Source organism: Mustela erminea, chromosome 10 (assembly GCF_009829155.1).
Source record: "Mustela erminea isolate mMusErm1 chromosome 10, mMusErm1.Pri, whole genome shotgun sequence".
NCBI classification, from domain to species: domain Eukaryota; kingdom Metazoa; phylum Chordata; class Mammalia; order Carnivora; family Mustelidae; genus Mustela; species Mustela erminea.
Genome location: NC_045623.1, coordinates 59,572,114 through 59,596,569, shown reverse-complemented (window position 1 = coordinate 59,596,569; position 24,456 = coordinate 59,572,114). Strand labels below are relative to the sequence as shown.

General features: G+C 38.4%; 1 protein-coding gene across 8 annotated transcripts in view; it reads left to right on the top strand.

Annotated features, from left to right (window-relative positions):
• The window catches only part of PATJ (PATJ crumbs cell polarity complex component), a 373,536-nt gene that overhangs the window by 36,442 nt on the left and 312,638 nt on the right, over nt 1–24,456 (top strand). For all 8 annotated transcript variants that reach the window (XM_032302603.1, XM_032302602.1, XM_032302601.1 and 5 more), the window contains exons 9-14: nt 1,227–1,326; nt 4,173–4,264; nt 5,543–5,693; nt 9,511–9,657; nt 14,545–14,621; nt 17,098–17,154. In XM_032302603.1, coding sequence (XP_032158494.1) covers nt 1,227–1,326; nt 4,173–4,264; nt 5,543–5,693; nt 9,511–9,657; nt 14,545–14,621; nt 17,098–17,154 — 624 coding nt within the window. The remainder of the gene's footprint in view (nt 1–1,226; nt 1,327–4,172; nt 4,265–5,542; nt 5,694–9,510; nt 9,658–14,544; nt 14,622–17,097; nt 17,155–24,456) is intronic.

Sequence of the window (24,456 nt, the reverse complement as noted above, 5' to 3'; positions counted from 1 at the left end):
TTGATGCAATCAGATACTTCCTTTCTAATGTTAGTGTTTTGAATGGAATCATGTTTTTAGACACTTTATTCTTTTAAAGAAGTATTTTAAATTAGAAGGCAAGTAATGAAATTAAGTTTTAGTTTGGTATTTTTTGCTCCCAGTAATTATTATTCATAGTAATTCTTACCATCTGTTTCTAAATTTTCCTTACTTTTTTTTTTTTTAAAGATTTTATTTATTTATTTTGGCAGAGAGAGATCACAAGCAGGCAGAGAGGCAGGCAGAGAGAGAGAGAGGAGGAAGCAGGCTCCCTGCTGAGCAGAGAGCCTGATGTGGGACTCGATCCCAGGACCCTGAGATCATGACCTGAGCCGAAGGCAACGGCTCAACCCACTGAGCCACCCAGGCGCCCCACTTTTTTTTTTTTTTAAAGTAAAAATTTATCCTGAGTTTTTTCTAAGTGGCTGTATTAGTTTTCTATTGTTGTATAACAAATTATCACAAGAAGCACCTGGGTGGCTCAGTTGGTTAAACGTTTGACTCTTGATTTTGGCTCAGGTCATGGTCTCAGGGTCATGGATCAAGCCCTATGTCTCATGCATTCTCTCTCTCTGTCTCTGTCTCTCTCTCAAAAAAAAAAAAAAAAATCACAAACTTTGTGGCTTAAAAGAGCAGGCTTTGTTAGTTTGCACTTGTGTAGGTGGAAAGTCTGGGTGGGCTTGGGTGGGCTCTTTGCTTAGATTCCTGTATGGCCAAAATTAAGGGCTGGCTGGACTCTCATCTGGATGCTCTGGGGACAGTCCATTTCTAAGCTTATTTGAGTTGTTGGCCGAATACTGTTCCTTGTAGTTGTAGGACTGAAGTCTCTTTCCTTTGCTGACTGTCAGCTAAGGCTCTCTCTCAGTTCCTCCAGGTCCCCAGTCCCCCAGGTCTCACGAGACTCCCTCATCTTCAACCCACAGGTCCAGCCTTTATGTTTCATTTTCACTCCTTTCTCTGCTACCAGCCAGAAAACTCTGCTTTTGAAAGGCCCCCGATCAGATTAATGCACCTGGATAATCTCCCTTTTGCCATATCCTGGGCCATACACACAAAAATAGCACTCGGAATCAAAAGTCCTGGGGACTATCTTAAGATTCTGCCACAAGTTCTAAAAAAAATACTTGACAAACCACGCACAAATTGACTACACACAATTATAGAACTAAATATTATATACACTTACAATTGTTTTTTCCTTTTAGGACAGTTCTCTTTTTGAAACATATGATGTTGAACTCATGAAAAAAGATGGACAGAGTCTTGGGATTAGAATTGTTGGCTATATTGGAGCTGCTCATACAGGTAAATGAATCATTTCTATTTTATATTTGGAAATAATTGTAAAGGATGTTAAGGTTTCTAGGTAGTAAAATTAAATATCTGCAAATTTTAATTTCAATACTGAACAATAAAACCATGTATCTATAGTGGCAGCCAGTTACTTTTCCATGATTAAAGAATTAGTTTTATCTCAGGAGTTTTATAGCTGACTTGATTGTCATTAACAAAAGGATTTAATTATCTAACTCAATGTGTAATATTTGAATTGTGTCTTCTCTTTATCTAAGATAGATATACTTTAAATATTGTGACTGTTACATATTATGCCATTTTAGATGTGATAATATAAAAGGATTACTGTGTGTATATATATATATATATATATATATATATATATTTAAGATTTTATTATTTGATAGAGAGAGAGACAGCGAGAGACGGAACACAAGCAGGGGGAGGGGGAAAAGGAGAAGGAGAAGCAGGTTTCCCACTGAGCAGGGAGCCTGATGCAGGGCTCGATCCTAGGACCCTGGGATCATGACCTGAGCTGAAGGCCGACACTTGACCACTGAGCCACCCAGGCGCCCCTGCTGTATATATTTCTTATCATGAATGTTAAAAAGTATTATTATAATTATTTAAAAAAAATAATAAAATAAATTCTTTAATTAGAATTATTTTCCTGTCGTATAAAGGGATTCTACTGTGAGAATACATACATGGCCCAAGTATCTCTGAATAACACTCCCTTAACTACTACATGCAAAGCTTTGGTAACTTTTATTGTTAAGAGTTACTCTATTATTATAAGACAATAATTAGAGTAAGGAAAAATAAACCTTTTGGATAAATACTTGCTAGTAACATGAATTCAGAGTTATGAAATGTTCTGGTTTTTAAAAATAGTAAGATTAGGGGCGCCTGGGTGGCTCAGTGGCTTAAGCCTCTGCCTTCGGCTCAAGTCATGATCTCAGGGTCCTGTGATCGAGCCCCACATCAGGCTTTCTGCTCTGCGGGGAGCCTGCTTCCCCTTCTCTCTCTGCCTGCCTCTTTGCCTACTTGTGATCTCTCTGTCAAATAAATAAATAAAATCTTTAAAAAAAAAAAAGTAGCAAGATTAGAAAGTTAATTTTTTTAAAAAAATTATTATTTTGCATACTTACAGCAGGTGGAAAGATTAAGAGTGCTAATGTATTCAAAGTCCTGAATGAAATTCATGTCAGACCACCTTGTGCTATTTTAGCCTAATGAAATAACTGTTTTCAGACCTTTAGATTTTTCTAAGTGCCACCTTTATTAGGTTCAGAATTTAAATGAATTCCAAAAGAGCTAAGTATGGATTGTAAAATAATGTTGAGAAAAAAAGCTGTATTGAATAGCTCTTAATATGCTGTCAGGTTAGAGAAATGATGGCTTAGTCCCTAAACTTATGGCTTATGAACCTTTATTATAGTAAGTTTTTCGAGTGTCCTTATAAACCTAACAATATAATATATACACCAGGTAAAATGAAGGTAAATAACTGATAGAAAATTGAGAAAATCTGATATTTATGTTACTGAATAGAGAGTCATCTTACTTATTTACTCTCAAAAGAAGTTTTGGGGACTTTGGGAGAGGGAGGCAATGGTAAATCCAAAAACAAGAACAGTTAAAAATTCAGTTTGCTATTTGACATGCAGACTTTCGGAGTAATTTTTGCCTTGTTCTCTTCATTGGATTTTTGAGGGGGTTACTTTGCTTGGTTCGGAAAGGAATAGAAAAACAAATATAAGAAAAGACTAGTCAGAGGAAGAAATATGTAAATAACATAATGGTTTAAGGATAAATGAAATATGTGTCTTATCAGAGCTATAAGCAAACCATCATCATATGGCAGGTGAAAGATTAAATTTGACAGAAAGAAATAAAGAATTCACAAAGAAGCATTTGTGCTAGGCATGAAAAAGGATTTTGGTAGAAAGGATGAGTTTCATAGGAAGAAGAAATGAATTAAGAAAAGGGATAACATCACGACAATACTTAATGTTTTGGTGAAATATTGAGAGTCTTGTGTCTGTGAACTTTTGCCTTGGAGGGATGGCAATTGGAAGATAAGTAAAGTTTTCTGCAGATTATGGAGGTCCTTGAATATGATTCTGTGAAATTTACATTTTATTATGTAGGCAATAGGAATTCATTGATGTTTAGTTTTCTTCTGTGGACAGTATTTTAAGTTCATTTGAAATAAAAGAATAAAACAATAAAATCATCCAGACTTACGGTTTTTCATTTTCCAGTTTCTCTTCTAGTCTTTCCCATAGGCCTATATACTTTTTATGTAGTTGTAATTTTTATTTAGCCATTTGTTTGTATTTAAATATTTTATAATGTGAAGATTATTTAATGTTGCTGAAGTTCTTTCTTTCTTTTCTTTTTTAAACACTGTGTGTACTTTTCTGGGAAAGTCTGGGAAGCTAACATGAGCAGCAAACTAAATGTAGGCAGGGAATACCAGGCAAGAGACTCTTTTCTTAGTGCTGGTGAAAAGTGGTAAGTCTCCAAGGCAGCAGGAAGAAAGGGGACAGCCCAAGAGGATGAGACCGCCTGGGCTCTCTGAATTCCAGCTTACAGTAGAGTGCATTTCATCAAGCTTCCATTACTGATTATTTTTCCAGAAATAGTCATCAGTCACATCATTTCAAATTCGGGTCATTTGTGATGGTGACAGTTTGAAATAATCCATCAATTTCTCTGCTTGTGTTCAAAATAGTGTTTATCAAGCCTCACATCAGCCCCTGTAGCTAATTAACCTCTTGATATGAATTTGGCAATCAAGGTCTAATTAGAGCTTTCTTCCTTTTTCCATATGTTTTTGTGCATCTCAGGGGAGGCTTCCGGGATTTATGTGAAAAGTATAATACCTGGCAGTGCTGCTTACCACAACGGCCAAATTCAAGTGAATGACAAAATAGTTGCTGTAAGTACCTGCCCTTTGTTTTAGCATTGAATCAAGTCGGGGGGAAAGAAGTTATCTTTTTTTTTTTTTAAGATTTTATTTATTTATTTATTTATCAGAGAGAGGGAGAGAGAGAGAGAAAGAGCGAGCGCGCGCACAAGCAGACAGAATGGCAGGCAGAGGCAGAGAGAAAAGCAGGCTCCCCACTGAGCAGGGAGCCTGATGAAGGACTCTGATCCCAGGACCCTGGGATCATGACCCAGACCAAAGGCAGCGGCCCAACCGACTGAACCATCCAGGCATCCCGAAAAGAAGTTATCTTGATGGTAGTGTGTATGAGAGGAGAATGGCTTCATATAATCTCATAATTTTTTTTTTTTTCAAATGGTGCAGCCATCTTTTTAAAAAATTTATTTATTTATTTTTAGGTTTTCATTTATTTATTTGACAGACAGAGATCACAAGTAGGCAGAGAGGCAGGTAGAGGAAGAGGGGGAAGCAGGCTCCCTGCTGAGCAGAGAGCCCAATGTAGGGCTCAATCCCGGGACCCTGAGATCGTGACTTGAGCCGAAGGCAGAGACTTAACCTACTCAGCCACCCAGGTATCCCTGATCTTATAATGTTTTAAAAAATTAAGTTCAGTGAAATCTCATTGATTTGGTTCTTAAGGTCCTAAATTTGTTTTTTTGTTTGCTTTTGTTTTTTACCGTGGGTGAAGAAAGGAGTCACTAATCATATTGGTGGGGGGGGAGAAAAACAAACACACACACACACACCCCAAAGGTGTTCTAGGAGTCTCCTAAAAAAGACTTTCAGGCACCTCTGTGTTTTGTATACTCAGTCATTTTATATGCATTTTAGTAGGCTATTAACCAGTTCTTTTAATCTCTTCATGAAAGTAATTTTTCTACTAACAGTAAGTAATTTTAAGTACATACAGATTTGAGGTATTTTATATATTGGAGAATTTTGTAATTTCCTTTTGTCCATTCAGGCTGGTCTTTCTCCATTTAGTAGAAATTTGTTAAACTTTAAAGTTTATTTGAATATATTTGAAACATAAACACACATCTACATAGACACATTTAATTTTGTGGTTTACATAGAAACAAATGTTTGTTGCTGTCATTTGATCTTTGTCCTTCAGATCCATCTAAGGAGGCATCTTTCATCACTCTTGGCTTAGGAAATATCTTGGGGTTTTGCAGGGGATAGAGGCCCAGTTTTATTCTGCCTCACCAGAATTGAAAACAGCGGCTAACTTGAAACCTCTGTGTAATGTGTCTCTTAATGTTTTAGGTGGATGGTGTGGATATTCAGGGTTTTGCCAACCAGGATGTTGTTGAAGTATTACGGAATGCAGGCCAAGTGGTACATCTAACCCTAGTTCGAAGGGTTCAAAGGGAGGCGTCTTCATCTGCTTCTCCACTTGAATGGCCTTCAGACCCAGGTAGCTTATGCCCTGTCCCTCTTCCCACCACCAAGTCTGGGCTTGGAGGAATAGCTTACTTATATGGAAGTTGTTCTGTGAGTCTGGGAAGAAATAACTGCCCATCATTTGTAATGCAGTGATGGAGAAATGAATCAGCTCATTTGTGCACTGAAGAAGAGTTTTCCTTTGCTTATTATGAGGTGCCTGTCCAAATGTTAGAACACGAACCCTGACATGCATTAAGCTCTGTGAGCTGTTCTAAATGGAGATGGAAATCATTTTTCCAAAAAGCTTCTAAATTTCATTTATTATATTTGAATAATAAAGCTTTGGCACCTTTTGTTCTAGGGACTCTCATTTGTCTAATGCTTTGACATTTTGCACACTTCAGATTTCAAATGACTCCTAACAATATATTTGATTCTAATGTCTCCTGATTTATTCTTTGAAATACAGAGGGGGAAAATAAAACCTGGGTTTCTGTTAAGGACATTTTTATTTGTGAAATATTTGTTATTTTGATTAAGGAATAGCAAGTTTTCAGTATAGAACAAATATATAATTGTATGTATGCCAGTTTTTTTTAATTACCAAGTTATTAATAATGTATAGATCAAAAAAATTTGGCTATCCTAAAACAAATTCAGTTTAAAATGAATGACTAGTTACAGAACTAGTGAATAAGAAATCATTCCATTAGAATTTGTCAGAAGAGGAATACATTCCCCCCACCCCCCGTCTCTTTTGAAGATATAATAAGCCTGGAAGCCTTGCTTTCAACCTGTATTGATTTATATTTAAATTGGAACTTTTTAAGTTTTATGTGATAGTGGAAATTTTGCTGCTGAAAGACAAATGCCCTGTCAGTTGCGTCGTATATATGAAATTAAAAATTGCCTAAATAGTACAAATTGTACAAATGCTATATTGACCTTAAAAGGTTTACATAAATATTTATATCAACGTAATGGTTTTTAATAGCTCTGATAGAGCCCTTGGCTTCAGTCTACTGTATCAAATAAAGTATGTCATCTACGAGTTAGCAATTCTTTCCTGTGCATGCCTCCATTTTAAATTTATGTTGGGATAATTTTTGACTCTAAATTTGCACGTCTTCCTTCCGTGGTTGAGAGGTCCTTCTGTGGGCTTTACTAGCACCCTTGGAAGAGTGTTTTACTGTAGCATTTATCACACCTTGTAGCAGTCACCTGCTTTATGTGCAGCCACTGTAATGTAGGCGAATGGTGATGCCTGGGTTCCCTGCCCCACATAACAACATTTTTGCCCGTCTTCCAGAGCCAGCATTTGTCTGTTTTACGGAAGCAAACTGCACTTCTAGCTCTTGCACAATACCTTCCTCTACCATTCTAAAGTCTTTTTCTCCTCTACACTCCTACTGTTCTTATGTCTTGTATATCTTATTTGTGTACCAGTTTGTATACTACTTGTGGCATACAGTTATATCCTGTACTGCTCTGTTCTGTAGACTCTGGTATGTAACTATTTTTCCCAGGGACACTAGCAGCTTCTGGGCACATTACTTTGGCTAGAGCTAGACTGTGCTTTTTGTGTGTGTCAGTGGATTAATGATCTAAGAAATTTTAGGTTTGGTTAAAAATGTCATGTTAAGATCATAGGAACTTAAAAAGGTTTTTGTTTTTGTTTTTTTACAATATTTATTTATTTTTTAAGATTTATGTATTTGAGAGAAATTGTGTGGGAGAGCCCAAGCACCTAGTGGGGGGCAAGGGGAGGAGCAGAGAGAGAGAGAGAGGGAGAGAGGCAGATGCCCTGTTGAATGGGGACCTTGATCCCAGGACTCCAAGATCACAACTCCAGTGGAAATCAAGAGTTGGTCACTTACCTGGCTGGGCCACCCAAGTGTCCCAAGATCATAACTTTTAACTGGTTATATTTTTCAGCCTTTTATAGATGACCCTTGAATAGCACAGGTTTGAACTGTGTAGGTCCACTCATACGTGGATTTTTGTCAAATACAGTACTGTACTGTATTTTCTGTAAATGTATTTTCTTATGATTTTCTTAATAACATTTTCTTTTCTCTAGCTTTATTGTAAAAATACAGTATATAATACACATAATATACAAATTATGTTAATTTACTACATAATCAGTAAGGCTTCTAGTCAACAGTACTCTATTAGTAGTTATATTTGGGGGGATTCAGAAGTTCTATTTGGGTTTTCAGTTGCATGGGGAGGGGAAGTGCCCCTAGTCCCCCGATTGTTCATCGGTCAACGGTATTGTAAAAATTTTTAAGCATACAGAAAAATTGAAAAATAATAGATACAAACCCACCATTTATTTATTTATTTATTTATTAGATTTTATTTATTTATTTGAGAGAGAGACAGTGAGAGAGAGCATGAGCGAGGAGAAGGTCAGAGGGAGAAGCAGACTCCCCGTGGAGCTGGGAGCCTGATGCGAGACTTGATCCCAGGACTCCGGGATCATGACCTGAGCCGAAGGCAGTCATCCAACCAGCTGAGCCACCCAGGCGTCCCAAACCCACCATTTAGATTCAGCTGTTAATGTTTTGCCATATTTGTTTCATCTATTTCTCTTTTTCCTTAATCATTTAAGAGTGAGTAGTGGACATCATGGCACTTTAGTCCTACATACTTAAGTCTGTAGTTTCTAAAAATGAAAATATAATAATAATAATATCATTTTCATACCAAAACAATTAATAGTAATTCCCTAATGTCAGATACTTAACACATTGCCCCCAAATGTCTTTTGCAGCTTCTTTTCCTATTTTCCCCTCTCTGAAGGAAAAACCTCACAAAAACCAAGATTCAGTCACACATTGGACTTGTTACCTGCATTAATCTAGAAGAATTCCCCACCCCTGCCTCTGTGGCACAGACTTTTGTAAAGGGATTTGTCCATTAGTCACTAGAATACTATATACTGAATTTAATTGTCCTTGTGGTGTAATTCAGCTTGTTCCTCTACCCACTACATTTCCTGTGAGAAGCTAGACATAAAGCCTTAGATCCAGTTTAAATATTTTTGGTAGGAATAATTTGTACATCATGGGTGGTCATTTAAAAATGACCTAAAATGGGGAGCCTGGGTGGCTCAGTTGGTTAAGTGTCTACCTTCAGCTCAGGTCGTGATCCTGGGGTCGTGGGATCAAGTCCTGCATCGGGCTCCCAGCTCAGCAGAGAGCCTGTTTCTCCCTCTCTCGCTTTCCCTGCTTGTGTTCCCTCTCTCGCTGTCACCCTCTCTCTCTGTCAAATAAATAAATAAAAATCTTTTTTAAAAAATTGGAAAAAATAAAAATGACCTAAAATGACTCTTGTTCAACCTTTCTTGTGTTTAAGAGATATGTAATGACTTGCATGCTTGAGATTGAAAGCTTTACTTAGCTCAATTTAGCTAAGGGAGGAAACACTGCAAACAGGAGAATTCTCTCCAGTTCCCTTCCAATTCATAAAGTAACCTATGTAGAGTTACTGTTGTTATTTTTTTTTAACTGATCATGATGTTGTGCCAAAACCTAGGAGAGCCCAGAGCATGGAATGGGCTTATTTTGCCTCTCTTGCTCCTTACCGACCACAACCACAAGAGTGTAAGACCTCAGTGTTCTTTTTCTTTTCCAAGGCTTTGTGGAAAAGTATTTACTTTTGCTTTGTCAACAACTAGATCTTACCTTCCCATTGCCTGGTTCCTTATCCTTTTCAATAAAGGAATCATATATGTAATTTACCTAAGATGTTTGTAATGAGGTTGTGAACAGGACTGGAATAACCTCACTTAAATACACTCTTCAGCTGCTAGTGATTCAAGTTAGCAATTCTTATTTTAGGAACTGCTGTAGAGCCATCGGAAACACCAGCCCGCTACCTAACTGGAGCAGTGGAAACGGAAACTGATCTGGATGGTGGGGATGAAGAAACTGAAGAAAGAATGGATAATCTGAAAAATGACAACATGCAAGGCATAGAAAAATTAGGTAGGCACAGAGCATTCAATTCCAAACAAAGTGACTTGACTTTCTCATCTGTTAACTGTTTTCTCTCTTTTTTTTTTTTTTTTTTAAAGATTTTATTTGTTTATTTGTCAGAGAGAGAGCAAGCGAGATCGAGCACAGGCAGACAGAGTGGAAGGCAGAGTCAGAGGGAGAAGCAGGCTCCCTGCGGAGCAAGGAGCCCGATGTGGGACTCGATCCCAGGACGCTAGGATCATGACCTGAGCCGAAGGCAGCCGCTTAACCAACTGAGACACCCAGGCGTCCCTGTTTTCTCTCTTTATAGTTAATTTAACGTGAGAAATTTTAGAAGCATTTTAAAATATGAAATAGGATATTCTTTTTTTTTTTTTTTTTTTAAGATTTATTTATTTGAATAAGAGAGCGCATGGGCAGGGGTAAAGGCAGGGGGAAAGGAAGAAGAAGACTCCCCACTGAGCAGGGAGCAGACATGGGGCTCATCCCAGGATCAGGCAGATGCTTAACTGACTGAGCCACCTGAGTGCCCCCAAAATAAGATATTCTTTTTTTTTTTTTTTTTAAGATATTACTTACTTGACACAAGCACAGGGAGCATGAGGCAGAGGGAAAAGGAGGTTCCCCACTGAGCAAGTGGAACTTGGAACTTGGAACTTGATCCCAGAACCCTGAGATCATGACCCAAACCGAAGGCAGAGGCTTTAACCCACTAAGCCACCCAGGCACCCCAAAGTAGGATATATATTTTTTTAATATATTTAAAGATTTTATTTATTTATTTGACAGACAGAGATCACAAGGAGGCAGAGAGGCAGGCAGAGAGTGAGAGGAGGAAGCAGGCTCCCCACTGAGCAGAGAGACCGATGTGGGGCTTGATCCAAGGACTCTGGGACCATGACCTGAGCCGAGGGCAGAGGCTTTAACCTACTGAGCCACCCAGGTGCCCCAATATAGGATATTCTTAATATCAACGTCTTAACACTTGTGGCAGTTGGGGACTAAGCATGTTATTGCTTAATCTTTGTTTAATTAATTTTGCATGCATTTTTATTAGTATGTGCTAACTATTTTTTAAATCTTGTCAGCACTTTTAATTAGTGCATATGTGAACATGTATTATCATTGACATAGCTATAGATAGCTAGCTATCTGTATACATATAGCAGTATTTCCTTTTACCATGATAATTTATAACATATACATATTTACATGTTTTATCAAATTGTCAGGTTCCTGTATACTTATATTTTAATCTTCTTTTTAATTTATGTGCAACTTTGTTCACTTTCTACTCTGATACTTGGCTACATAGTTGACTCTGTTCTGGAAGCATTTGGAATAGCAGTCTCACCCAATTCTCTGCAAGAGGTGCTCTGGAAAGCCTTGACAGTTAAATGAAATGGGATACTTAACATCATCCTCTTCCAGGAAGTTTTGGCTTTGATTGTCTTGTCTCAAGAAAGGATGACCTGAAGGGAGGAGTAACCCCTCACTCAAGTTAAAAAATTTCCTATAATTTGGAAATTTACCTTATTCTTTTTTTTTTTTTTTTTAAGATTTTATTTATTTATTTGACAGAGAGAAATCACAAGTAGGCAGAGAGGCAGGCAGAGAGAGAGAGAGGAGGAAGCAGGCTCCCTGCTGAGCAGAGAGCCCAATGTGGGACTCGATCCCAGGACCCTGAGATCATGACCTGAGCCGAAGGCAGCGGCTTAACCACTGAGCCACCCAGGCGCCCTACCTTATTCTTTTTGACCCAAGTGGATTGTGGTTAGATCCTTGCTTTTTAAATTCAAGTGACCCCAGATACATTTTTATGGAACTGTTGTATGAAAATAAAGTAGATTCTGAAGTTAGAAATATTTTCAGACACTTTCATCTGCTCTTTTTGGATCAATCTCATTGCATTTTTTTCTTCATGAATATGTATAATTTCATCTTGACAATAAGACCAAGGTCGTTGAACTGCTAAGAAATTAGCTGTCTTTTTTGCTATAGGGGCAGAAAAACTTTCCCTTCTTCCCCTCTAGGTTCTTTGACTGGTCTGATAATTAAATTGATATAAAATCGATTAATGGGAGAAAACAAATTTCCTAAGTATGGAAGCCCCATAAAAATAGGAGATCCAAGGGGTGTCTGGGTGGCTCAGTGGGTTAATCCTCTGCCTTTGGCTCAGTCATGATCTCAGGGTCCTGGGATTGAGCCCCGCATGGGGCTCTCTGCTCAGTGGGGAGCCTGCTTCCTCTGTGTCTCCCTGCCTCTGCCTACTTGTGATCTTTCTCTCTCTGTCAAATAAATAAAAATTAAAATAAAAAAAAATAGGAGATCCAAGAGTAAGTTGGGCAGTTGAGCCTCATATGCCATTCTAAATTAAGGAATGGGATGGAGGCCTGGGGCTTCAAAGATGAGGAGGGTAATTCACAGCATGGTAAGAAAAGCAAATGTTTGGTAATTAAAAGTTTGCTCTGCCATGCCAATAGGTCTTTCAGTTAAAAAAGTTCTCTCTGGTAATAGTTCTTTCTGGTATAGGCCTCCTATCTAAATTCTTCTGGATAGTTAAGGGAGAGGTAAAAGTTTTTCCTGAGTCTGCTTGGTCTCGATTGCCTTTAGTTCAAAATATTCTACATGCTAATATGGCATATTTTGAGGTGGCATATTCTGCTCCCCTTCATTGCCATTTGAATAATTGTTTCAGATCATCATACTATTCATTTTTAAGTCACTTTGCGTAGCTCAGGATTTATTAGGCTGTGAAAACAGTCTTTTCTTCTGGTACTTAACTTTGTGCTATGCTTTAAAACTCATGACTATCTGTCACGAGTATCCATTGTACAAATGAAAGATGAAGTAGTTAAGTGAACTGTAGGTGAGATACCATTGTTTTATACACGTGTATGAAATGTCATCTTTAAATATCATGTTTTTAAGCTTACAATTCAACGAAATTAGCTTACCAGATTGCTAATTGCAAATTAGCTTACCAGATAAGAAACTGCAGCATGGGAGAAATTTAACAAAGATGGTAGTACTCATAACGTAATTTTTCTCTTTTTTTAAATTAACATTTAATGTATTATTTGCTTTGGGAGTACAGGTCTGTGAATCATCAGTCTTACACAATTCACAGCACTTACCATTAACACATACCCTCCCCAGTGTCCATCACCTAGCCACCCTATCCCCCCCCACACTCCCCCAGCAATCCTTAGTTTGTTTCCTGAGATTAAGAGACTCTTATGAAGGCACCTGGGTGGCTCAGTGGGTTAAGCCTCTGCCTTTGGCTCAGGTCATGACCTCAGGGTCCTGGAATCGAGCCCTGGAATCGGGGTATCGCTCAGTGGGGAGCCTGCTTTCCCTTCTCCCTCTGCCTGCCTCTCTGCCTACTTGTGACCTCTCTCTCTCTGTCAAATAAATAAATAAAATCTTAAAAAAAAAATAGTCTTTTATGGTTTGTCTCCTTCCCTGGTCCCATCTTGTTTCATTTTTTTCCCCTTCCTGCCCCCAACAACCCCCTGCCCTGCCTCTCAAATTCATCATATCAGAGAGATCATATGATAATTGTCTTTCTCTGACTGATTTATTTTGCTCAGCACAATACCCTCCAGTTCCATCCACGTTGTCATAATGTAATTTCTTCCGGAAATTGTGCCTATCGTTGACAACAGTAGGTAGGCACAAAGGTACAGAGCCCACATAAGTGATATTTTGCTTTTAATAAGATCTTTGATTAGTTATCCCCTACATGTAAACTAGCATATCCGTTGATATAGTTATTTCATGGATATTCTTTTATGAATATCCTTGTTTTTGCATGGAAAATATCTAGTGAGTTAAGCTCTTTGGTGTTTATTAGTCTTAGTCTCTGAATTCTGAGGTTAGCCTTTACTTGATGATTTGCGTTATGTAATTAAGCATTATATGCATCCAAGATGAGCTGTCCATGCTGCGGACTGAAAGAGCTGATGTTGCAATTTATGTTTGATTTTAGACAGATGGTTATGTCAGCTGGAGTAAGTGTTCTGTGACTTGTTTAATCTTGTGACAAAATTAAAAGAGTTTTTCTTTAACTTACAGAAAAAAAGGTGAAGGTTTGTTTATTTTCTGCTACTGCTATGGATATAAGTTGAAATTGTATTTTAGTACTTCATCTTTTGCCCATTAGGCGTTATTCAGACTAGCAACTGTATCCTGAGCTTCTGGCTAAGACCATGAAGGAGGATATGCAGAGCACTTAAAATCTGTCTTAGTTCTGCAATGTTATCTTACGTATGCAAAAGCAATATTATACTCAAGAGTCACGAAGGTATAGCCAAGTAACTACATTAGACCAAAGTACACAGAGTTTCTAGTATGTTAAAGCTCTTGTATCTCCCTGGTTGAATTAAACCAGACATGGTTTTGTATCCACCCAGATAAGAAGTCTGATTGGATTGTGTTCAGATGCCCAGTTGATGGTAAAGATGTCTTGATAAGTTTTTACTTTTTCTGGGGGTGAGTGGAAGGTATTACTTTGAAGTGATTAACATTTAAATTAAATCCTTGTTTGTCTTAACATATTGTAAAGCAAAGCCAGATGTATTTTACTTGTAAACTTCAGGATGTTTACATATAAAGTGGGTATATTTCAAATTTCATTTCTAACTCATCAGTTCATCTTCCCTTTGAAATTGTCCTTAACGAAAGCCCCTTCATAATTTGGTCACAACTAGCCTTAACATTTTACGTTAGTCTTATAAGTCACCTCTGATTTACTTTACCTGGTAGACCCAAGTTAATGCATTTTCCTTTATATTCATTTCCTTTTTACTTACTGGAACTGTGCTATTATTGAGGAATTTAGTAGTTAAGTTTGGCTCATAGTAGCTTCATTTTTTTTTTTTCTTTAAACTCCAGAAAAGGTCCCTGACTCTTCAGAAAATGAACTGAAATCTAGATGGGAAAACCTTTTGGGCCCGGATTATGAAGTAATGGTATGTTAAAATATTGTAATAAAAAACATTCATGTCTCATTGCATGTCAAGATCCTAACATTGCAGTTTAAAGAAGTGGGAGAGCCCAAGGTTAGCCAGTTTGCCTTTATTTTAACTCCTGCCTTTCTTCCCTTAGGGGATCAATTGATTTTTTTCCCCCCTCTTTAAACATTTTAAGCTGTAAGAACAATTAAGGACTGCACACAAGTTTTAGTTATAATTAGCAGACACTCGGTTCATGTTGAAAACATTTAAGTCAACAGTAGGCAGAAGAATTTTAGAAGACTTGCCTTTAAATTTATAACCTATATCAGCTGCTTAAAATTGCTGGCATTTTTATGATTGCTTTTATGATCTGTTTGTTTTATTGTACACTGAAAGGGCTGTGGATATTAGTCCTATGTTTCACAAAGAATCTTACAGTTTTATGAGAAAAATGAAAGAATGATTATCAAATGTATTAGGGAGAACAGGAAGTAATTTAGGTTAGGTATAAGTTTATAGCACCAGTGGTCCATTAGACTTCCTTTCACCTGTTATTAGATTCATCGAGTAAGGGATTGATTACACTCCCCCCATGAATCCATGTGAAAGCAGAAAGCTGTGCTTGGAAAAGCATCTACAGTGTTCACTAAATGCATTAGTAATAAAATATTCTATTAAATTTCTGTTGTCATTCATGTTGCCTCCCATATGTTTATCATTAGTGCTTGTTGGCTGGTTGGAGATTTTTTTCCCCCCTTTTTTTGGTTGGTTCAGAACATGCAACCACTGTGTATTGTCAGGAAATTTCCAGCATCATTAAGATGCGTTAAAACATTCCATACTCTATTCTTGCTAATTTCATACTTGCTTTTGGTCCTCATGAACTGCTGCTTCTTTACCTCATAGATTTTATTTTTATTTTTATTTTTAAAAGATTTTTTATTTATTTATTTGACAGAGAGAGAGATCACAAGTAGGCAGAGAGGCAGGCAGAGAGAGTGAGCGGAGGAAGCAGGCTCCCCGCTGAGCAGAGAGCCCGATATGGTACTCGATCCCAGGATCTGAGATCATGACCTGAGCCGAAGGCTGCGGCTTAACCCACTGAGCCACCCAGGTGCCCTACCTCATAGATTTTAAATGCTGTTTTGTCATTAGGCTATCTGTCACCTTAGCGAATAACTTTTTCTACTATTCGTAGTGGTTTGATATATAAAGCAATTTGGTGTCCCAGTATATATATCCATGGGACAGTTTTGTGATGGGCTCTTTTTAGTTAAAATTTTATCCTCATAACTACTCCAAATTTCATTTATCACACAGTGAGAACATAACATAATGGTGAGAAAGAAGAGACAGAATTTGAGGTTGGGAATTTTTTTTTTTTTTTAAGATTTTATTTATTTATTTGTCAGAGAGCGAGCGAGCACAGGCAGACAGAGTGGCAGAGGGAGCTACAGAACAAGGAGCCTCTGCAGATTGTAGCAGGCTCCCTACAGAACAAGGAGCCCGATGTGGGACTCGATCCCAGGACGCTGAGATCATGACCTGAGCTGAAGGCAGCCGCTTAATGAACTGAGCCACCCAGGCGTCCCTGAGGTTGGGAATTTAAAGTGACAACTTACTCATTAAGGGTTCTTTCTGTCTTGAGGGATGAGGAGCACAAAGGAGAAACCAGGCAAGATCAATAAATGCATGCATGCCCTCGTGTACTCTGATGTTTCTGATTTCATTTTTCTTCTAGAATCTACTTATATGAAATGCAGTACTTCTAGAAGCTTTAGTTGGATCATTGTTTGACTTATCCCCTCGATACACCCTACTTTATTAATAACTTACAGATGCACATCATCAGTAAAGTATTTTGCTTGCTAGGAATTCACTTCTGTGGATCTCTACCACTGAGGCTTAGAACAATAGTTTTAGGCCAGGATTAAGAGCTTTAAGTATATTCTGTGAGCTGCTCACCAGGCCAGGTCTTTCTGTTTGTGTCCTTGCCAGCTATGTCTCTCAGGGAAATGATGGAGTTTGCTGTGGAAAGTCAGATGCTTCAGTTTTTCCAAACTCATCTCACTTTACTGACCTTGCAAACTTCATTTTAAGGCCTGAATTTAAAAGTGAAAATGATTATGCTTTTGGCTTTGCTAAAAGAATAAAATTTTTATGGACTCCTTATAACAGAGGATTATATTAAAACTTTAAGGGTCATGGATTTTTAAAAATAGCGTATGTGTTTTGCCCATTCCCTTCTGGTTCAACCAAGTAATTTAGGGGGAAAAGATTGCTCTAGAAAACGGTAACAACAAAAAAATTTTCTTTGACATTTTGCATTATGTGTTATACTTCCTGATTTCAGAAATATCAGAAAAAGATGAGAATGCAGATCAGATGGTGTTATCAATATATAGGGTTTACAGATCTTTTTTCAGAAAACCTAAGAAATGAGGTTATGCTTTTACAAATATTGGAGTTTTTTTTTTCCTTGTAAATTTAGGTTGCTACTTTGGATACACAGATTGCAGATGATGCTGAATTACAGAAATATTCAAAGGTAAGTATTATTTTTTAAAAAATGTTACCAGTTTTCTGTTGTTTGAAGAACTTTCTCTAAGTTCTCATCAAAGAAACTAAGTTTGTGCTGTGACCAGAAGTTTCCAGAATTTAGTCTTAGATGTTTCCCGAAATGTGGCAGGTTCTCACTGTTACGAAAGGTGATGGTTAGATATGCCTGGAAAGAACATGGGGTGCCACGTTCAGAAGCCAAAACCCCAGTCTTGATGGCTTTGCCCACCTTGCAGGTGGTACACAGAGTAACATTTTCCAGAATGTGTTAGCCCTGCAGACATTATCAGTAGGACTTTTAAAATGTTTCCTAAAAATCAAGACCACAAACACAGACCTTACAAAATCTTGGTCCAGATGTCTAAAGACAGAAAAGTGCATTTTAAGTGGTATTTTTTCTTGAACTTAGAAAATTTTGTAGAGAGAGCTTTATTTCTAATGGCAGAATGCCAGGAGGTGGCGGTAACAGTTTCCCCCAGCATTTTTAGTTTTTTTCTCACTATAAATTAATTTTATAGTTCCTCCTCTGGAAAATCAAAAAGCAGGGCATTTGAAGGTCAGAGAAGGCTTCTTGTTGGCTTACTCAGCCAATGATGAGAAAGTAAAGGTGTTCTCGTTAGAATAGTTTCAGAATTTATACTGTAATCCCAAATGGGTCGATGAGCTAAGTCCAGCTTAAACTCTTGTGTCACATGCACTCTTCGAGAGGAGTTCTCTGTGTCCCATGTAGGTTTTGTAAGAAGTTATCTCTTGAGGTATTTCTGCCATTTCTTTATTTGTGTTGAATATTTCTCTTCCATAATTTTATATTATATGGGCAGTCATTTTATAGGTTTGAATTTTTAAGGCTGAGACTGTAGAGTTTCTTTCCACCTGTGCTACCCTGCATTTGGAGTCACTACCTGGCTGTACCTATGGGACCAGCCGACCAAGCTTTTCTCGAATGGGCCATATAAAAGCATCATGGCATAATTTATGGTTAATTTTAAATTATTTACAAGTCATAACTTACAGTTAATTTTAAGTTATTTACAAGTCATTAGAGCAGTCACTGATTACTAATTCCATCTAACTATGCTGGGAGGGATTTAAGAGGATAGTAACAAATATGAAAACGTCACCAAAGTTCAGTTGTTATTAACCACTGTAGTGCAGTTTACTGATTACATGGACTTCGGGGTCAGACTGCCTGAGTTCAGATTCTGCCTTATCCATTCACTCGCTTGCAGAATTATCTAAACTGTTTCAGTTTTGTTGTCTGTTAAAGGGAGATACTAATAGGATACTACCTACCTTATTGGTTTTATAGGGATTAAATACACTGAGCCTAGAAGAATTGCAGGTGCCTACTAGTATGTCCTATTATTTTTATCATTCGTAAAAATCAGTGATGCTGTCCCCTAAAACTGTTCTTTCATATACACTAAACTCTTAGATAATAGAGGTTTTCTATTTATCTGTCTTGCAGTTTAGTAAATTTCCTGTGCCTAATCTGCTGCTAAAGCCCATCTATTGAGTTCTTAATTTTAATTTTTGTTATAGTGTTCTGTTCTAGAATTTCTGTTTTATTCCTTTTTAGGTTATGTTCTTTGGTGGAATTTATAATTTAAAAAATCTGTATTTGCCATCTTTTCCTGTATTTCTTGAACATATTAGTCATAGCTTAGAAGGACGTTAAGCGGTTAATTTCAGTATCTGGATCAACTTTATATGTGTTTCTATTATTCGGTACTTTCTTTTGTTACTTGGTTGTCTCTTTCTTCATACCATAATGTAATTGACTGCCTGACCTTATGTAGGGCAACTTACAAAGGCTTCAGGTGATGTTATCTTTGTCCAGGGACTCATTCTTTTTTCTGATAAGGAGATTGTGTGTGTGTGTGTGTGTGTGTGTGAGAGAGAGAGAGAGAGAGAGAGAGAGAGAGAGAGAAAGGGAGAGAGAGATGGGGGTGGAGGGGTGGGAATGGGTGATTATCTCTGAGATGAGACAGAGGTACAGTTCTGGTAAGGTTTAGACTCTTTCTGGTTTGCCTTAGCTCCTAAGACCTAGCCTCTCAGGTGTTCCACACGAGTCAGGAATATATACTGGTCCCCTCTTCTTGGTGGGATCTGAACGCCAATTCTGTTTCCTCAGTACTTTTGGGGCTGCTGAAGTCTTTGCTTTTCAGAGTTTTTCTGATTGGCTTTTAGCCTCCTTGCCCAAATAGCTTTAGAACTCAAGAGACCTTCTTGGGGGGAACATACCAGACTCAGCTTGTCATGCATTTCAGCTTTAGTTGTCTGTCCTCCCACATTCCAACCCAGTGAGACCCTGTATCATCATATTCTGTAATAAGTAAAAAAAAATAATAATCACACTTTGTGCATCTTAAGGAATGGCATTGTCTTTTTCTAGACAGATGTTCTGTCTCACCTTCATTTCCTAGTTCCTTATCACCAGTCTTACTAATTTCATTTCTTTACTGATCAACTTTTATGCAATATATTATATATACGTATACATACATATATAATATATGTATATGTATATATACATATATAATATACGTATATACATATATAATATGTATATTATGTGCATAATATATATAATATATATAAACACAAACGTGTGTGTACTTAGTAACTTTGGTACCAACACATGGAAAGGCTTTGAACTGTACAGACTTTCAGAACTACCTCATAGAAACTCATCTGTGCACTCAACTGTACATTCATTCATTCATTACTCATTTTTTAAATACTTTTACATACTTTGTCTCAGGTCCTCTACTGGGTGCTGGGGTTTCAGAGGAGAGCAGAGGAAAAAAAGAAAAATCTCTGTCTTGTAGAACTTGTATTTTCATAAGGGGAGATAAAAAAAAATAAGTGGGATACATTATCATGCAGAATTTAAGGCAGGGCAGATAAAGAATTCACGAAAGAGAGTGGATTTGTAATTTTAGATAGGTTGACCATGGAAAACCTTATTAAAAAAGTGACAACTGAGGAAGCATTTTAAGGAGTGAAATAAGGAGCCTAAATTTTCTTCTACAGAATATGAACAATAATACTTATGTTTGAAGATTAAGTACAAATATATATAATGTATGCTTTAATTAATATAGCTCCATGCTGATACGTAAGAATTGTTCAGTAAATGGTGATTTTGTTGCCCAGTTGTGTGCTTCATTTTTAGTCTCTAAACTTTTAAAGTCTCCTTTAAGAAAAAACTATTTTTTTCAAATTTTTGTTTAAATTCTAGGTAACATATAGTGTAATATTGGTCTCAGGCATAGAATTTAGTGACTCATGACTTGCCTGTAATGCCCAGTGCTCATCATAAGTGCCCACCGTAATATCGATCACCCAGCTAGCATAACCCCCCACCCACCCTTCTTCCATCAACCTTCAGTTTGTTCTCTGTAGTTAAGGGTCTCTTATGGTTTCTTCCTTCCTTCTCTTTCCCCCCCTTACCATATGTTCATGTGTTTTGTTTCTTAAATTCCGCATATGAGTGAAATCATATGGTTTGTCTTTTCTGACTTACTTTGCTTAGGATAAGCTGCTTCCACATTGTTGCAAATGGCAATATTTTATTCTTTTCAGTGGCTGAGTAATCCTCTGTGTGTGTGTGTGTGTGTGTGTGTGTGTGTGCGCGCGCGCGCGCGCGCACGCACTCACATGCTGTGATGGATATTCAAGCTTTTCCCGTACTTTGGCTATTGTTGATAATGTTGCTTTAAACATCAGGGTGCGTGTGCCCCTTTGAATCAGTATTTTTGCATGGATACATTACTAGTAGTTCAATTGCTGGATTGTAGGATAAGCTCTATTCACTTTTTGAGGAAACTCAAAAACTCAGTATGTAAATGAGCCTGTATTCTAGCAGAACTTCACAGACGACAATACTGAAGTTTGTGCAGGTGCAGTGGCTCACCTCAAATTATACAGCTAGATAGCCACAGGGGCAGGTTGCAGAACTTGTTCACTCATCTCTGAAGTATTTATTGAAGTCCTGCTCTGTGCCAGACTCTGTTGCCAGTGGTGGGAAGCAACATGGAAGAGGTCTTTGCTCTCACAGAGCCTACACTCTGGGCTTGGGTAAGGGCATGATAGTAAACAAGTGAAAAATAATTTGATAAAATGGTTATAGATTCTTAGTTGTAGATCATTAGTGATGCAAAAGTTTTAACAGGATGGTGACAGCAGAACGGGAGGAGGGAGCATTTTGGAGAGAGCCAGAGAAAACCTTTCTGAGCTCAGGCTTGAAAGATAAGGAAATGGGGAGCTGGGAGACTGGTGAGTGGCAGGCATAAAAGCTCTGTGAGAAGACAGGGCCAGCTTGTAGGGAGAGTGGAGGTTGTTTGATATAGTGTTAGGGTCCAACTAAGTGAAGACTAGAATGTTAAATAGGCTGGCGAGGAAGACCTGGAGCTGTAGGGCTTCCAGATCCGTGGTGGTAAGCCTGGGCTTCACTTGCCATGCCAGTAACACCAGTGGAAGGTTTAAGCAGAGCAGTGGCAAGATCTGAGGTCATGCTGCAGGTTTTTCTTCGGTCTCAGCAGGTTTCTGATGAGGAAAGCCATGTTTCATGGCCAGAGCTGCTGTTCCTAAGAGTCTAGCTGTCTTTGGATGGTCTCTCCAGTTTACTACCCCATTGTCACTACTCTGGAATGGATGATGATACAAGAAGCACCTTCATATATTACTGGCCAGTGTTCATAGATGAGGCTTTCTTGTGAGGTGGACAGAGTTGTGGGGAAGGAGGGAGGCGAAAGCAATTTGCAGCGGCTTGAGCATTAGCTGCAGTGCTTCTAGGAAGCCGTTAATCATGACAGCAGAACGGTTTTCCCGCAGCTGGGGAGACTTGCATATTCAGGGATGGCTTTCTTGGCAACTGTTTACTATTAAGATAATCACAGCACTGCGAGGGAGAAGCATTAGGCTCATTCCAGTGACATTTCTGCTGGCCATCAGTTGTGATTCGGAGTGAGTGTTAGGAAGGTCCCCGCCGTGGGAAACGAAATATTACACATCCTGTTCTCTGGTTTTGACAAGACAGGCTGACAAATTTCATTTTATTTCCTTCCTGAATTATATTCTCTGAACCAAAGGACTTTCAAACGTGTGTTTCCCCCTCACTCAATGAGAGCAAATCTAACTTTTAAGGCAGTGGAATGTACCCGACCCTCCTAGAGTGGCTGCAGGTTCTTGGTCTCAAATACACTGTCTCCTTTAATTGTCTCAGTGACCCTATTGGTCAACAGCTCTTTTCTTCTTTCTAGTCGTGGTATGTGGAAACTGAGCATCAAGCAGGTAAAGTGTCTTGTTCAAGATCAGATGCAGCAAGTAAAGTGGCAAAATGAGGAAACCCATCAAAGTTGTCTGGCTTCTACACCTATGGCATTCTTTTTTCTTCTGAATAAGTAACATGGACAAGATCTAAAATTAAAAAGTTATGGAAGTACATCCTGTAAAAAATAAGTTCTCTTCCATCCCAGTTCCCTTATTCTCCTCCCCAGAGACAACTACTGCTGATGAATTCTCGGTGTGTGATTTTACACTTTGCTGGTCTCTTGTTGAGTGGAGAGCAAAAGGCACAGAATCAAGTCACTGTAGTAACTGAGGTGTGTAGTTAGGGTACATGGCCTGTCAGAAACAGGAGCTTTTTCAAAATACACAGGTCTTTGGGTGCCTGAGTGGCTCAGTCAGCTAAGTGGCTGCCCTTACCTCGGGTCATGATCCCATGGTCCTGGGATGGGGCTCATCAGGCTTTCCTGCTCAGCGGGGAGTCTGCTCTTCCCCCTCCCTCTAGCCCGCACTCCTGCCCTTTTTGTTATTTGCTTACTCTCTAATGAATACATAATTTTTTTTTCCTAATGAATACATTAATTTTTTTTTAAAGATTTTATTTATTTATTTGACACAGAGAGATCACAAGTAGGCAGAAAGGCAGGCAGAGAGAGAGAGGAGGAAGCAGGCTCCCTGCTGAGCAGAGAGCCCAATGCGGGACTCGATCCCAGGACCCTGAGATCATGACCTGAGCCGAAGGCAGCGGCTTAACCCACTGAGCCACCCAGGCGCCCGAATACATTAATTTTTTTTTAAATACACGTCTTATTTCGTTCTTCTGGGCAATATTCTAATTCTGTACTTTGTAGTGAGGTTCCTATAGGAAATTGTGATTCTTTCTTTGCCTCACTCCACTGAGAACTCTACTGTTCAAATATTACCAAAAGGCCTTATATTTGTTCAAGGAAGGAGGTGGTACTTCCTCAAGGAAGGTAAAGGAGGTTTCTTGGGAGGATGGCATTTGAAGTGTACCCTGAAGAATGGGTTCAGGGAAATAACTGGATATTCCAGGTGGAGGAAGTACCAAGAACAAAGGTAGAACAGGAGTCGTAAGTGCAAAGTGTTAGATCAGGTGTCAAAAGTTCAAATACCATGTGGACTAGGCAGGTAACATCAAGGATATTTAAAATGATAATGCTAAACAACAAAAAAAAAAGATAAATGCCAGTTGACTCTTGACCTTGGTTTTAGGCCACTAAAAAGAACTTTCATTGTATTTCTGTACAAAAGAGCATACAATGTGTGTTTTTTGAATATTCAGAATTAAAATTTTATATGGGCAAGAAGCTTTTGCTGTTTGACTTTGGTTTGTTTTTTAAAGATCTTATTTATTTGACAGAGATCACAAGTAGGCAGAGAGACAGGCAGAGAGAGAGGAGGGGAAGCAGGCTCCCTGCTGAGCAGAGAGCCCGATGTGGGGCTCGATCCCAGGACCCTGGGATCATGACCTGAGCCGCACGCAGAGGCTTTAACCCACTGAGCCACCCAGGCGCCCCTGTGTTCACTTTTTAAAAGTTGTAGCTAAATTCTTGGAAAGTTTGTAGTAATTCTTTCCCTCTAACTTTTACACATAAATGGCATTTAACATCTTCAGTCTCTGTGTGTGTGTGTGTTTGTGTGTGTATTATAAGAACTAATCATGGGGTTCTTTCTGTCCTATTTTGAGGTTAGCTTTTTTGGAAGCATCCTCCCCCATCCTACTGACATATCTATTCCTCTCCAGAAGGGTTTTTTCCCTGGAAGCAACATCATTTATAGTCTCACTTGCACATTCTGGTATCTTGTTTTAGGGTCCTAAAAGTAGAGCTTTTAGCAAAATGAATGAACTGCGGTTTGCTTCGTGACAGGTCTCTCGACTTGCAGGTTGAAGGGCTCTGGCTTGCTTGGTCTCATTTGATCTTCATCATTTTAGCACTGACAGTAAGTCGCACAATGGTCATACTTCTCCTTAGATATA